This window comes from Strongylocentrotus purpuratus, unplaced genomic scaffold, assembly GCF_000002235.5.
Source record: "Strongylocentrotus purpuratus isolate Spur 01 unplaced genomic scaffold, Spur_5.0 spur5_scaffold_14, whole genome shotgun sequence".
Taxonomy (NCBI): domain Eukaryota; kingdom Metazoa; phylum Echinodermata; class Echinoidea; order Camarodonta; family Strongylocentrotidae; genus Strongylocentrotus; species Strongylocentrotus purpuratus.
Window position 1 is genome coordinate 16,096,068 of NW_022145599.1, and position 16,570 is coordinate 16,112,637.

Sequence of the window (16,570 nt, forward strand, 5' to 3'; positions counted from 1 at the left end):
TTGTTCTTCTGTCTCACTCTTTTAAATATATATTTTAAAACATTAAATGGGGGGGGGGTGCCCCTGTAGCTCCGATTATATGCAAAGATCATCTCTACAACACCAGTAGCCTGAGAAAGGGCTGATAGTTGCCAAAGGCCTATATTGGCATGTTTGCATCCTTTTAACCTGTTCCATAATAACCTTCAAACATGTGTTTCCTTACTTGTAATGGATGATATTATTTCTGACCATAACCACACAGATAAAATCGAAACATTAACACCTGTCAACACTTTCCACAGAACAACGCTCTACATGTGTGTTGTGACGCGGGCCACATCGCAGCGGCCAACCTGCTGATCCGGGCTGGCGCTGACCAGTCGGCATCGAACACCGCTGGTTTCACTCCTCTAGAACTGGCTATCGAAAAAGAACAGGGCGAGATTGCCGCCGCCATAATCAAGAGCAAAGAGTAAGTTTAATAGCAGCCCAGTTTTTCCACAAATTTGTTTTACGTTTTTGTTGAGCGTCTGGACACACAACCCCTGTCATAATCATGAATATGATCGAATGGTTATTTCAATTTATGAAGGTGAGATGAACATCTGATGTATGTATCCATCATTTTGTACATTTGCTTATAATTTATGCTTTGAGAAAAATGTAATTAAGACTTTATTTGAAATTATTTAGGTTTGTGACACACATACACACAAAATTAATTCATCTACTGCATGATTTAGTTTATAGTTATACGTCATCATTGTCAAGCGACGTAACATATTTTTAACACGAGGCGTCATTTCCTGACGGAGGGTTGCGTCAGCCGGCGCCATGTCGGAGTGTCATATCTTGAAGATGTGAATACAAAAATAAATAACGCAACATTCTGTTGAATTGCCGATGCATATACACTCGTTGTTTTTAAAGATTTGATTAGCGTAAGTAATGATTGAATTGTATTGCAGGCGCTCGATGTTTAAAGATGAAGTGGAGTTCTGGTCATGCGATTGCATTGTGAAAGAAACGCTGTGGAATCGCTCAGAAAGGGTTATCATATAGCATATTAGTATTGGTGTGTACTGCAAGGTTCGGGAATCATCAAAATGATAAGAAATTTGGCCCTGTCTTGGTAAAGTTATAAGCACTGTACACAGAAAGATGTATACGGGACTACACGAACATGTGGCATAACAATCCGTCCCGATTTGTATGATGTTACATGTCATATTTAGAATATTAAGGCATTTGGAGAGCCATGCTTTTGTAGGAAACATGTCTTATCTGATGTTCTTCCGCACTTGCATAATACAATGATAACGCTTACAAATTAACTTTCACCTTTTCCCAGAACCTTCTCTTTAAATTTCAAATATATTTGATATCATAATCAGGCGCGTAGCCACGGGGGGGGGGGGGGGGGGGCACGTGCCCCCCTAAAATTCCCAAGATCGGTTGATTTTGTTTAGACCCCTTTTTTTTTACCTCGATCGATTACATGTATGTGCCCCCCCCCCCAAACATCGAACTCTGGCTACGTGCCTGATCATAGTGAACGCTTCTTTCCCTAGCTGGAGGATCGCCATGCAGAGCAGGGATGAGCTGATGATCTCGCCCATGAAAGCCCTCATCGAAAAGCTACCCGACGTCGCAATGCTCGTCATGGACCGATGCGTTCACAAGTCAAACAAGAATACGCAAAGTTCATCAAACTATGTGAGCATGTGCAATTCATTCAAAATACCAAAGATTATACCGACGCGAGAACTTGCAATTAGGTCCATGTTGCAATTGATTCGCTTAATTTGAATTGCGTCATTAGATGCGCCAAACAAGCATGTGAATGTTCGTCAATAATTTATTTTATATACAGAGTCTGCACTCTTCATTTTCAATCATTGTGTGTGTGTGTGCGTGTGTGTGTGTGGGTGTGTGGGTGTGCGTGGTGTGTGTGTGTGGGTGATTATGTGGTGGGTGGTTGAGTATGTGTGTGGGTTGGTGGGTGGGGTGTTTGTGTGAGGGAGGGGGCAGGGAGGGGGCATGGAGGGGGCAGGGAGGGGGCAGGGAGGAGCAGGCATTGTTCCAGTAAAATTACCTCCAGATTTGTTTAATTTTTTTTTTATATAAATGAATAACATTTACAACTGACAATATATATTCTATTTAGGTACTTAATTATGTTTAAATGTGTGTACCATGTTACCTCACAAGTCATGGCGCGTAAGGTCACACCAGTAGCAGCAAATGACGTCTAGTGTGAAACGCGTTTTAGGCTAAAGTTATAACACATGGGTCGCCCAGCCGGGGAGGGGACTGCGGGAGCTGCCCTTTTTTAAACAGTACATACCCCATTTTGTGCATACTAAGATTTTGGCGGTAATAGGATGCTCTTGAATGCATAGTTTCCGTTTTTCACAATTTAAAATATAAGAGACAGTAATGTATGATCGATTCGCGGGCATGGATGTACAGGCCTGATTAAGTGAAATGCAAATTTCCAATAGTGCATCAAAAGGGGTATAAAATGGTTACTAAGATTTCAACAACAAAAAAATCTGTTTTCTTTCTCTGCGCATAGGTGAAATACGAGTATCAGTACATGGACCCGGGTCCAGACGACCAATCAACGAAAGTAAACGATTATCGATACTTTGCTGTGAGGGTGAGTCATGTCTCTATTTGAAGAGTTTAATTCCAAATTTTGTAACTTCGGAGAAAAAGAAATTGATTACCAGATTTTGTACAGGCGTCTAAAGAAAAGTGATATTAGAAGGTGCATTTTTTCATAATTGCTCCCCAAATTTAGGTAAATAATTTGGTTGAAAGACGGGTACTTACGTGAACAATGTTCTGATACCAAAGACTTAATCTTTATTAAAATTGGATTTAGCTCCTTTTCAAATTAAGCTCTTCATTTGTCAACCATACGTCTCATGACAAAATAATATGACATTGTAAACTCCGAAAGGAATATTCAACGAGTTTGATTTGGAAAGTAGTGATCAGCTAATTTAAATCATTGTATTTGAGGTTGTGTAAGATCATTAAAATGTGAAAAGGACATTATGCCTTTGCATTTAACGGCTTTAAGTAAAGGGATCAATCATTTACTGGTATTATCACAAGGAATGTACAATTTTGTTTCCGAACGGAAGATTCAACGTTTGATTTTGAATGTATAATTATTAGCTAATTAAAAACTTCATATATTTGAGAATGTGTTATAGACCGTTCCCGCGCAATGTGAAACGGCTTTGAACGAAGGGTTTAATTATTCACTGGTTGATCAAAAGGAGAGTTAATTTCTTTCTTCTGATTCTCCCATGATTTCTTTCATAACTTAACAAATGACCCTTATCAATGATGGACAAGAAATTGTCTACCATACATTACCATGGGCCTCAGCCGCCTCACTACTTCTCCGCCCGCCCGATGGTTACCACCGTTTAAGTTTGAGGTTTACATTTAACATTAAAGATAAACTCCAGTACTGGTAAAAAAATATTAAAAAAAATTCTCACAGAATCAAACGAAACTTACACTGAATGTTCAAGATTACAAATAAATGACATGTGCCAAACAATTTTGGAAGAAAATGTATACTGGCTGAGTAATGAGCATAGAAAGACAAGGAAATCAAGGAAGTACTAGCCCCGACACCACGTGTGTTGTCCCATATATAGCTTTCTATGTGAGTGCTTGTTACTTTACCAAGACTCGGTCAAATTTATTATGATTTTGATGACTCCAGAACCTTGCAGTGCACACCAATACTTTCATGCTTCATGATCAACTGTTTCTGATCCTTTCCACACCTTTTCTTTCACAATGCAATCGCATTACCAGTACTAAAGTTTATCTTTAAACATTTGTCTGCATCTTTATCGACGTTGTTTATTTTGAGTAATTTTGAGTGATACAAGTATTATAATGTTTTTGCTTTCTAGACAATGTGCCTATACGGACGAGAGAAACTTTTGGCTCACGAGCTTTCACAGAGTATCCTCAAGAGAAAATGGTAAAACACATACTGTACTTCTTCCGTCCTCAAATCAAATTATCAACCGCGCCAGAGATAGGTTCTAGGACAACTACCCCCCGGACAACTATCCTAGGGGTAGTTGTCCGGGGGTAGTTGTCCTAGGGGGGTAGTTGTCTGGGGGTAGTTGTACGGGGGGTAGTTGTCCTAGGGGTAGTTGTCTGGGGTAGTTGTCCGGGGGTAGTTGTCCTGGGGGTAGTCGTCCTAGAGAGTGGTTGCCCTATGGGGTAGTTGTCCTAGGGGGTAGTTGTCCTAGGGTGTAGTTGACTGGCGGTGGTTATCGGGGGGGGGGGGTATCCAGGGGGTAGGTGTCCGGGGATACGCCAGAGATATCCTGGGGTGCGGTATAAATACGGACGGCCTATGCGTCCCAGAAGTGCGTACCAGAAGAAGAAAAAAAATCAGAAAAGAAACGGTGATTGTGGATTTTGGCATGCCATTTTAAAACATTGTTGCTCAGTCAAGCATGCATGGACTAACGTAATCAATGTATCACTTTAAAGCATTTTACTTCCGCTATATGAAAAGCATGACATCTTTTTTATCCAGCTCATAGCTTGTTCACAATATCCGTTTGTTTTTGGTTTTCTTTTTTTTTTCTGGCTCGAAATGTATAGGGGGACACATTTTCAAAATGCCCCCCTCCTTCACACATAAAATGTGGTGTTCCACATCTTACCTGATACTATAATTATGATCGGCTATTTGAGACACTTTAAATCGTACCAGTAGTATTGTATTGTGTATTCACTTTTAGTCTTTTAGAGTAATGAAGTATCTAAGCACTGCATTTATTTTTATTTTTCAATGTCTTGATATGGTATCTCCTTCTCCACAGGAATCGGTTTGGACGACTGTTCTACTACCTGGACCTTTTCTTCTACGTCTTGTTTTTGGTCTCGATGACCGTGTACACGACCACGTATCCACATTGGACAGACGATTACATATCTACACCTCAATCAGCCTCTACCATAGCGCCAACAGGAGTATCGTCGACCACGAAGGTTACACCAGGGTCACCGGGGTCAACATCAACTACAGATCCTCATGATACTTGCCCCTACTTCAATCTAACAGATAACCCGTTCCTCGAGGAACACTTCTACTACTATGCTCCCGTAAGATATCTCTCGATCATGCTGGCTATAGTTTGCTTTCAAAACGTGATCTTTTTACTCTTTTGAATATGCCATGTCCCTTTTGCAGCCAACATCAAATTCTGTAGAACTTTGCAGGAATTATGAATATATCCTGTATATCCTATCTGTGAAATTAAAGCATTAGCAGTGTCCCATTATTCAAATTATCAAAGGAAACCCGTTTACCTTCTAGACTTCACTGTCAGACACTATCGAGTGACTGACTGACATCTTTTTTCTTTGGTAATTCATACTTAATAACATACCACACACAAGACCTCAAACACGTAATATAACGAGCAATATGATGTGCAGTACGTACTAAATAAGCTTATAAGTGCGCTTAAAAAACGGATTTTCCTAAGTTGATGGTCAGGCCCTAACTCTAAGCCTAAATTGTAATGTCTTAAACTCCTCACAAATCCGATAGGAGAGATAGAGGTTGGTGCTGTAGTCTAGTGGATATGTCTCCTGACTATGAACGAAGGAGGTAAATGGAGGTTCTAATTGCTGTTGGGGGCACTAACGTCCCTTGGCAATGCATTTATTTACATTTGCCACATTCGACCCAGGGGTAAATAGTGGGTAACTTGTAGGATTTCTTCCCTGGCTGCACTGAGCGCTGCGGTTGTCGGAACTACAACCGGGGTTATAATATTCAGGGAGCGCACCTATCGAGAGACGTCATACCTTATAAATATAACAAATTATGTGATATCCGCTAAGACAAGAACGGAATATCGTTATAATGGTGTTTTTGTGTGGTATGTAGTGTAATTGTTCTGGGACAGGTTATGAGAACGGGTGACTTATTTCCTTGCTGACTACAATATGTTATAAAGAATACTTCTTTTTTTTGTCTGCAGACCGATTCGTTCTACTTCGTAGACACCACTCCTGTGATCATATCTTACATCGTGTTGACTTACTGTTTTACCGTTGTAATAGGAGAACTTGGCGAGATCTACGTAGTGGTATGTCTCAATCTTAAACATATCAGGGGGGTGTTTCACAAAGACTAAGATCGACTTTAAGTTGAGCTTAACTTATGGCAGGCTGTTCATGCCACTGTTTGCTTTCAAATTTTAGAGGCATTGGTCTTTCAAGAGACGTACAAATCATGGTCACAAATCTACAGAATTTACATGTTTGTATTATTCATTATAGAAGGAAAAAATATTATCTAAAGATCATTATGGTGAGAGCAAACAGTGACGTGAACAGCCTGCCATATTTAAGTCCAACTAAAAGTCCATCTTAGTCTTTATGAAACAACCCCAGGCCTGGGATTATATGCATATAGACACCGTTGCCCATAAAGTTGGAATGTTTTTAACCTATTGAAGTGATCGTGACTTATTCTTGAGGGATAAAGTTAATATCTTTTCAAAACTTTATTGATCAATCTATAGTGTATGGAGGTTCTGGGAAAAGAAAATCATCTTTGAAGAATTATTGTTGCAATTATTTAATTAAAAGAACTAAACATTATTGATTATTCCGACTTTATGGGCAACAAAGTAAATATGTATTTTTGTTGTACAAATTCTGACTATTTCTATTTAAATGAATAGATTGTACAGGACATTTTATATGGATTCGTTAAGCTAATCCGGTGAGCTAGTACCACTAATTACAAATTATATTTAGGAATTGAGTTCCTAACAACTTATGTAAATTCATGCAAAGTTTTGCAAGGATTGTTTCTTCGACTGCATTTTTATTATTTGTTGTTTGGATTTTATTATCTCATCCGAGAGCTATTACACAACTAATGGAAAATGTGTGTTTTATTTTGTAATTAAGTTCCTTTAAAGAAGTATAGCAACCTTAATATGTAAAATGATGCAAGTTTCCCAACAATTGCTTTTCTCCTGCAGTTTCCAGCCATCTCCCTTCGTGTTTATAATAAAAGTGAGATCTCGAAGAGCGCTCATGTCTTGTCAATTTGCTACTCCTGGGGAGTGTTTCACAAAGACTAAGATCGACTTTAAGTTGGACTTAACTATGGCAGGCCAGTCATGCCACTGTTTGCTCTTACCGTTTACTGACAGTGGTCTCTCAAGGGACGTGCACATCATGGTCATAAATCAACAGAATTTAGATTTTTGAATATTCATTATTGAAGGAAAAATATTATCTAAAGATCATATTGGTGAGAACAAACAGTGGCATGAACGGCTTGCCATAGTTAAGTCCAACTTAAAGTCGATCTTAGTCTTTGTGAAAAACCTTCTGGTGCTCCTTTATTGTTTGCAGAGTTTTTCACCGTACATGAAAGCGTTCCTCCCATTCCCTTCTTCTACCTCTGACCGTTTTTGTTCTTTCTCCTCTCGTCTTTTATATTTTCTATGTCTCATTTCGTGTTTTTTTTTAAAGCGGTTGAAATATTTCATGGACGTCACAAACACGATAGACTGGTTGAATCTGGTGAGCGCCGCTGTGTTCGTGTATCCGCCGGGTAAGGTCCCATGCCCCTATAACTGGATAGCTGGAGTTATCGCCATGTTCTTCTCATGGATCAAGTTCATATTGTACTTCAAAGGGTAGGTGTTTTGCGACTGTTTCATAGTGATGTAGCTTGAGGTTGTCCTTTAAGGGAGTGCTTGAATAATTGGGGGCACCTATGTTAAAGGCCGTGTAGCCGTGTGACAAATACTGGTTAACGCCATCTACGCCTTCTTTAGGACAACTGCATGTAAATGAATGGACTTGATTAATGGTAGTCAGCGACTTAATCTCTACATGGTCAGCGTTCGCGGAAGAGACCGAAGTTCTCCTCACGCTTCGGTTTCGCGTATGTTGCACGCACCTATAATGCTGCGGTCGCGTCGCCCCGAGCCAGTCCACGAGAAAGACACGTAGTCTAAGGCTCGTTCAGATATATCGCGGTAAACCGCCGCAAAACAGCGGCGATGTTTTGTTTTACTCGTAAATGAATAGCAACTGCGTGCAACAAAGGTCATATGCGTATTCAATAAGCTCTGTGTTGAGATAGGAAATGTGAAGCGTGTTACACTTTACGCCTGACGTCATCATAACAAAAATCCGCCGCGGTTTACCGCTGCATATTTGAACTAGGCTCTTGAATGCCCAAGGCAATTTGCGATTGATTGCAACTCTTTGTGTTACGGGTGGTGTCTGGTCCGAGAACACCTAACCCTATACCCTTCTTAGGGGCGGATCGAGCTTTTTGCCAAGGGTGGGGGGGGGGGGGGGTTTGACCTAGTGGCGGATCCAGGATTTTCGAAAAATCAATACCAAACAAATCATTTTGCTCCTCGAAACTTTAAAATCGCGCCGACAAATACTTCGCTCAGTAGAGAGTGGGGTGGGGGTGTAACGAGTATTTTTTTTAAACACTTGTTTAAACTGCTGAACCCCCCCCCCCCCTCCACCTAGATCCGCCCCTGCCTCTGCTTTTTAAATCACAGTACAGTTGATTAAAATCTGTAACATTTTCTCCTCATTGTTCAGTTTCAAGACCACTGGGCTGTATGTACTTATGTTCATGGAAACTCTGTCTTCCTTGCTAAAGGTATGTAATCTATCTCTTTTGCAATCAAATTACTTTTACTTATTCGATACATGTGTTTTTTATTACAACACACCACTATTATGCTAAAGCTGTATTGAGCAGTTTAAAAATATCGCCTACACACATCAAGAGAACGAGACTTAATAGTAATGTTGATTAAGATTTCTTTCCATTGTACATACTTACATTGTGGAAAAGATACATTTCACATAGACACATCCTATCATGGGTTCGAACCTATAAAATTTGCCATATTGTTTTTAAGGGCATTGCTAGAGAGTACCTACATTGTATTTCAATAGTCAAAGAGAGGAAATAAGAATTTAATGATAAGTTTCATCATATATGTACTGCATGATATTAATGTCCTAATTAAATTGTGCCAGCATTTAGCTGGTTTTTCCTGCAGCAACACATATGAGATGGCGCCGATTATATGTATGAAGGCGTATATTTTTGGGAGATGGCGCTAATTTTAAATGAGATGGCACCAATTTTGAATAAGATGGCACCAATTTTATGTATAAAGGCGTTGATTTTATGTGGGATGGTGCCGATTTTATGTGGGACGGTGCCAGGGGTGTCGATTTGTATCCGTGGTTGGGGGGGGGGGGGGATGAAAGGGGCCAAAATATTTTCGGCAATGGATCAAAGCAACCAAGAGATAGAAGCGTGTGGCAGGTTGCACCCCTCCCTTCCAAGTTATTAACTTTTTCAAGTCACCCTCAATAAAGATAACATTTCAGAGAATATGGGACCCATGTGGGGCCCACATGAGCTTGCTACCTGGGTTATTATCCTCTCAAGCGCGTAACCAGGATTTTATTTTAGGGGGCGGTAGTGGGCTCTGACAATTCATTAAATTATTAAAGAAAGAAGATGATTCGTTGTACCGTTCTCGACTATTAATCCTTGTTTGAATCAAGTTCCCCTTTCTCCGCGCGTAGCGCGGAAGCTCTGACGTTTCATTAAAGAAGACGATTCGTTGTACCGTGCTCGACTCTTAATCCTTGTCTCAATTCAGTTCCCCCCCACGCGGAAGCTTTGACGTTTCATGAATTGTTAGATAAAGAAGACGATTCGTTGTACCATTCTCGACTCTTAATCCTATTTGAATCAAGTTCCCCTTCCTCCGCACGTAGCGCGGAAGCTCTGACGTTTCATTAAGTTATTAAAGAAAGAAGACGATTCGTTGTACCATTCTCGACTCTTAATCCTTGTCTGAATTCAGTCCCTCCCCCCCCCACGCGGAAGCTTTGACGTTTCATTAAATTATTAGAGAAAGAAGACGATTCGTTGTACCGTTCTCGACTATTAATCCTTGTCTGAATTCAGTTCCCCCCCCCCTCACGCGGAAGCTTCGACGTTTCATTTAATTATTAAAGAAAGAAGACGATTCGTTGTACCATTCTCGACTCTTAATCCTTGTTTGAATCAAGTTCCCCTTCCTCCGCGCGTAGCGCTGAAGCTCTGACGTTTCATTAAGTTATTAAAGAAAGAAGACGATTCGTTGTACCATTCTCGACTCTTAATCCTGGTCTAAATTCAGTTCCCCCCCCCCCCCAACGCGAAAGCTTTGACGTTTCATTAAATTATTAGAAAAAGAAGACGATTCGTTGTACCGTTCTCGATTATTAATCCTTGTTTGAATCAAGTTCCCCTTCCTCTGCGCGTAGCGCGGAAGCTCTGACGTTTCATTAAATTATTAGAGAAAGAAGACGAATCGTTGTACCGTTCTCGACTAGTAATCCTTGTTCGTATGAAGTTCCCCTTCCTCCGCGCGTAGCGCGGAAGCTCTGACTTTTCATTAAATTATTAAAGAAAGAAAACAATTTGTTGTATCATTCTCGACTCTTAATCCTTGTTTGAAACAAGTTCCCCTTCCTCCGCGCGTAGCGCGGAAGCTCTGACGTTTCATTAAATTATTGTAGAAAGAAGACGATTCGTTGTACCATTCTCGACTCTTAATCCTTGTCTGATTTCAGTCCCCCCCCCCTCACGCGGAAGCTTTGACGTTTCATTAAATTATTAAAGAAAGAAGACGATTCGTTGTACCGTTCTCGACTATTAATCCTTGTTTGAATCAAGTTCCCCTTCCTCATTACATGTACTCTCATCGGGCTCTCATCATTATTATTATTTTTTTTTTTGTGATGGTGAATTATTGGGGGGGGGGGGATGATTGTACAGGCCATACCCCCACCTGAAATATTGGGGGGGGGGGGGATATATCCCCCCACCCCCCCCCCCCCGGGATCGATGTTATGTGGGATGGTGCCGATTGTATGTGGGATGGTGCCGAGTTATGTGGGATGGTGCCGATTATATATGGTATGGCACCGATTGTATGTGGGATGGTGCCGAGTTATGTGGGATGTTGCCGATGTTATGTGGGATGGTGCCGATTGTATGTGGGATGGTGCCGGTTTTATGTGGGATGTTGCCGATTGTATGTAGGATGGTGCCGATTTATGTGGGATGGTGCCGATTGTATGTGGGATGGTGCCGAGTCTTGTGGGATGGTGCCGATTGTATGTGGGGTGGTGCCGATTGTATGTGGGATGGTGCCGATTGTATGTGCGATGGTGCCGATTGTATGTGGGATGTTGCGGATTGTATGTGGGATGGTGCCGATTTATGTGGGATGGTGCCGATTGTATGTGGGATGGTGCCGAGTTATGTGGGATGGTGCCGATTGTATGTGGGGTGGTGCCGATTCTATGTGGGATGGTGCCGATTGTATGTGCGATGGTGCCGATTGTATGTGGGATGGTGCCGAGTTATGTGAGGATGCCCCGATTGTATGTGGGATGGTGCCGATTTTATGTGGGATAGTGCCGAGTTATGTGGAATGGTGCCGGTTGTATGTGGGATGGCGCCTATAGTATTTACATGCACTGACGTCGTCCAGCGGCGCCTTCCATTATAATCTACTTGATGCATGTGTATATAGACGCAGGCAAAAGCCTCGAAAAAAATATCGTGTTCAGTCTTTGCCAGTTTCATCTCTTTTCCAGCCAAATACCAATTTGTATGAATGTTTTTTTTTTTTTTATGAAACAGGCCATGTCAGTGTACATCATGTTCGTCGTCTCCTTCTCGGTGACATTTGAAATCTGCCTCAGGAGAGTGGTGAGTTTATCATTTCAGGGGGTGTTTCACAAAGATCCTAAGTCGAACTCAACTCTAAGTTGGACTTAAACATTATAGAGAGCCATTTGTAGCCCTAAAATATAATATATTGAAAAACGAAAGTATTTTAGACTTTTTGTAAATTCCACGTCAAAAATATGAAATATCCTTGATAATAGAAAATATGAATGATTTGAATCAACATTTTATGCCTTTTGAAATAATTTTTACAAAATATTTTCATAGATGCTAACGGCTTTCCATAATTGTTCAGTCCAACTTAGAGATAAGTGATGATATTGATGTTGATATTTGAAATAGATTACGTGATGACTGCAGAAAATTGTCATTAAATGCTAGATTTCTCATCATCAACAAGATGCTAAACAAAGTTTCGGCAATGTTGGAATAGAATTTCTAATATCCATCCCTTGTAATATGGTGTAGTATATATTCTAAACAATCAAACAAAATCGAAGTTTGTCTCGTGGGGTCAAAGCAAAACAATTCAGATCTCGATTGAAATCTACTTGCACCACCTTTAACACCATCGCAAATACTTTCCAAAAATCAACATAGGGACATCCAAAGGCCTTGTATACGTCACATTTTGGAAACGTGCGAACGTTGCAACGACATATTACGGAATTCGAACATTATTTATATGGGATATAATTACAATAGTATCTTGAAAACGCCCTTGAGGTGATTTTTCGAAAGTGGTTGCGATCGTATTCATTTTAATGGCCTCGTACGTCACCCTTTGAAAATGTTACAATGACATATACTAGTACACTAGGGACCACCTGTCGACAAAGACCGCTTTTTTGTTTCCCTTGAAAATAGTTTCTTATTGAAACATGTACTATAGGCACCTGTACTTAAAAACCACCTGCCTATAATGGCCACTTTTCTGTCTCCCTCGGGTGGTCTTTATAGACAGGCTTCACCAGGCGCGCCGGAAGCAGTTTGGGATTGGGGGGGGGGGGGGTGCAAACATTCCAGGGGGCTCACATTCCAGGGGCAGTGACGTAATGAGAAAAAATTCGGAAGGGGGGGGGCAGACGAAAATCTGCATCACCACCAGTCTTACACGTTACATGCAGGTCCCGCGGAACGTTTTACAAATTGGAGTATTATTGATCGGGAAGGGGTCAAGGGGCTGAGCCCCCGGAAGCCCAGGGGTTTTAGGTATTTAATTACGGTTAGATGAGCATCCAGGGGCCCTCTGTAAGGCAATTGACGTGTTCCAGGGGGGGGGGCAGAAGCTCAGAAGTTTTAATATTCAACTACGGCCAGATGAGCATCCAGGGGCTGTCTTAGGGCCCTTGGTGTGGTCCAGGGGGCAGAGCCCCCGGAAGCTCAGGGGTTTTAGGTATTTAATAACGGTCAGATGAGCATCCAGGGGCCGCCTTAGAGCCCTTGGTGGGGTCCAGAGGGCAAAGCCCCAGAAGCTCAGGGGTTTGAGGTATTTAATAACGGACAGAGGAACATCCAGGGGCCCGCCTTAGAGCCCTTGTTGGGGTCCAGGGGGCAGAGCCCCTGGAAGCTCGGGGTTTTTAGGTATTTAATTACGGTCAGATGAGCATCCAGGGGCCCGTCTTAGGTCCGTTGGTGGGGTCCGGGGGCGGAGCCCTCGTAAGCTCTGGGTTTTAAGCATTTAAATACGGTCAGATGAGCATTTTTTATACTTATTTGTGACATTGGCAGGTCACTTATTTTTTTTCTCCGTCTTTCTTTCTTTTTCTTTTTAACATACTTTTTCAAAAAGGAGGGGGGGGGGGGGGGGGCTCGAGCCCAGCCACTTTGCAGACCATGACATAAAGGCTTTTAAATTAGCGTATTTCGCCTGACTGTAATTTGGGAATTTCTTATTTTCCAACAAACGCATAAAAAGGTATGACTTACAAAAAAAATGGAGAAAAAATGCCGGAAAATCATGTCACAACATCAACATTTGTATATCACTTGTTTCGAATAGTAAATACATAAACCCCCCCCCCCCCCCATCAGTGCGCCAGCGTTCAGGGGCTCATGTCTTCTCACCCCTATAAGCTATAACAAAAAAACGGACACGCTTTCCCATTCTCGCACAATATGTCCACGATATGCGCGTATCGCTATTATAGAGACCTCCATTGATAAATACCGTATAGGTGGCATGCGCAATGTTTATGAAATTTAATTCCTGTGAACTTTCATTTGTCTTTGAATGGAATTGTATATGTGATTTAATTCAGGTTTTTATTATTGTTACGTTCTTTTGGATTAAAAATACAAATCATGTTTACTCCTTTACTGTTTTTTTTTTTTTTGGAGGGGAGGGTTTTTTTTTTTTTGGGGGGGGGGGGGTTTGCCCCCCCCCCCCCACTTCCGGCGCCTATGGGCTTCATTGTATCTTAAAATTACCTCTGAGCTGATTTCTCATTCGTCGATAATGTTTATTTTGTCCCTAGTACCGGTTTTCCAATGTGACATCTTCCTTCCTGACTGTGATCACGATGATGTTGGGCGAGTTTAACAAGGACGATATCTTCAACGAAGACTTGTCACTTGGGCCCTACGGTGTCGAGGTCTATCTTCTCTTCGTTGCTTTCCTCTTTCTCATGCCAATGGTTCTCAATAACCTGACGGTGAGTAGCATCGAATTTTAAAGCCCCACTGTCCTACTTGTAACTACTTGCTCCCTCTTTATAGAAAACTTCCCCAATCGGTGCCTGTTGGTCCCCCATGGTCCTCTTTTTCTTATGTTAGTTGAGAGCTGAGTTAATGAGATAGCCACCTGTCAGTGACCTCGCTGTGTGGTCTAATTCCTTCTGGCCCAGTAGTATTGACGGTCTTTAACACAAGGCAACAATTAAGTTCAGATCTATCATTTTGGGTGGGGGAGGGGGATCGGGGCACAGCCGGCCCATACCCCCTCTTAAAATCCATATGACATACCTTGAATACATTTAAAAAATTATCCCGTGAAGAATTTTCGACCCGTAAGGCATCCAAAAGTCATACGAAAATTGATAAACATTTTTAAATGTTGCTCATCAGAACGAGCTTTCTTCTGATTTCTGTATAGGTTGTTCTGTATTTTTACTTAGTGATATTTCCTAATGATGTAAATTTGGTTTTCTTAAATCACCCTGGATAGATCGGTATCGCAGTTGGTGATATTGACGAGATTCAGAAGAAGGCATTCATCAAGAGGTATTCTATTCAGGTAAAATACAATTTCCCGTGTGGTGGGCATGCATTCAATCCATTTTTGCACCATTTTATGAGACACATTGGCTACGATTGACGCATCAGCAACCATCATCTGCATCTTTGTTCATCGCTAATTTGTTTAACTTTTCCCTTTTTATGCAGAAAGAATAAGACTATGTAATTCGTTAAATGTTTACTCTAGTTTCATATCTGTCGTGTCTGTATAACTAGATTTATAACAGATTAAATAGCATTAAAATTGTCGAAAGTGAATGGACATGTTCTAACATTCAAAGTCATCTCTTTATTTTGTATTTCTCATTTAATGAATGTTTGCATCATTTATTCATTTTTATGCATAAATATAATAATAATATTATCATTATTATTATTATTATTATTATTATTATTTTTTTTTTTTTAAGGGGGGGGGGGGGGGGGGGGGGGGAGGTGTGTTTGGGTCATGAAAAACATTTATTTCATTGGTTAGATGATTTATTTTACCTGACTGCAAAGAGAGCAGTATTTTCACTTATAGGCGTATAGGCCTACACCAAGTCTAAAACCAAACACGGCGTTTATGGAGCTCGTATAGCACGCAGCGAATACAATTTCACAATACTTTATATACAAAAAAAAAAATTCTCGTAATTTGAAGATATTAACCGATTGCCTACTGGAACCAGGTGGCCCCTGTATTAACCCTACGGTAATGAATGGGTTCAGTAGTCAACGTGTTAACGGTGGTTTATCTTGTCCTAGGCCGACTACGTGTATCATCTGGAAGGGAAGTTTCCCCTCTGGCTTCAGAGATATCTTTATCAACCAGAGTTCATGTTGAAAGTATGCAAGAACAGGCCAAACTTCCTTCTATGGGTAAGAAATGATGATTTTAATGATGATGGTGATGGGGTGGTGATGGTTGCGGTGATGTAAAGATGATGATGATGATCGATGATGATGATGATGGGGTGGTGGTGTTGGTGATGTAAAGATGGTGATGATGATGATAATGGTGATGATGATGGTTGTGATGGTGGTGGTGGTGGTGGTGGTGGTGATGGTGATGTAAAGATGGTGATGATGATGATGATGATGATGGTGGTGGTGGTGGTGGTGGTGGTGGTGTAAAGATGACGATGATGATGATGATGATGATGGTGGCGGTGGTGGTGGTGGTGGTTGTGGTGATGTAAAGATGACGATGATGATGATGATGATGATGGTGGCGGTGGTGGTGGTGGTGGTTGTGGTGATGTAAAGATGATGATGATGATGATGATGATGATGATGGTGGTGGTGGTGGTGGTGGTGGTGGTGTAAAGATGACGATGATGATGATGATGATGATGGTGGTGGTGGTGGTGGTGGTGGTTGTGGTGATGTTAAGATGATGATGATGATGATGGTGATGGGGTGGTGGTGGTGTTGGTGATGTAAATATGGTGATGATGATGATGGTAGTGGTGGTGGTGGATGTGCTAATGTAAAGATGATGATGATGGCTTCTTCTTTTGCGTTGGTATCCGCTTTTGC

General features: G+C 41.2%; 1 protein-coding gene across 2 annotated transcripts in view; it reads left to right on the forward strand.

Annotated features, from left to right (window-relative positions):
- Nucleotides 1–16,570, forward strand: part of LOC100890525 (transient receptor potential cation channel subfamily A member 1) — a 32,864-nt gene that overhangs the window by 14,509 nt on the left and 1,785 nt on the right. The window contains exons 14-25 of one of the 2 annotated variants that reach the window (XM_003725939.3): nt 285–454; nt 1,554–1,698; nt 2,561–2,644; nt 3,930–4,000; nt 4,860–5,142; nt 6,030–6,137; nt 7,543–7,709; nt 8,641–8,701; nt 11,765–11,833; nt 14,290–14,466; nt 14,979–15,047; nt 15,797–15,910. In XM_003725939.3, the coding sequence (XP_003725987.2) occupies nt 285–454; nt 1,554–1,698; nt 2,561–2,644; nt 3,930–4,000; nt 4,860–5,142; nt 6,030–6,137; nt 7,543–7,709; nt 8,641–8,701; nt 11,765–11,833; nt 14,290–14,466; nt 14,979–15,047; nt 15,797–15,910 (1,518 nt within the window). Of the gene's footprint in view, nt 1–284; nt 455–1,553; nt 1,699–2,560; nt 2,645–3,929; nt 4,001–4,859; nt 5,143–6,029; nt 6,138–7,542; nt 7,710–8,640; nt 8,702–11,764; nt 11,834–14,289; nt 14,467–14,978; nt 15,048–15,796; nt 15,911–16,570 lie in introns of those variants that run through there. The other variant, XM_030984302.1, reaches the window with a different exon arrangement.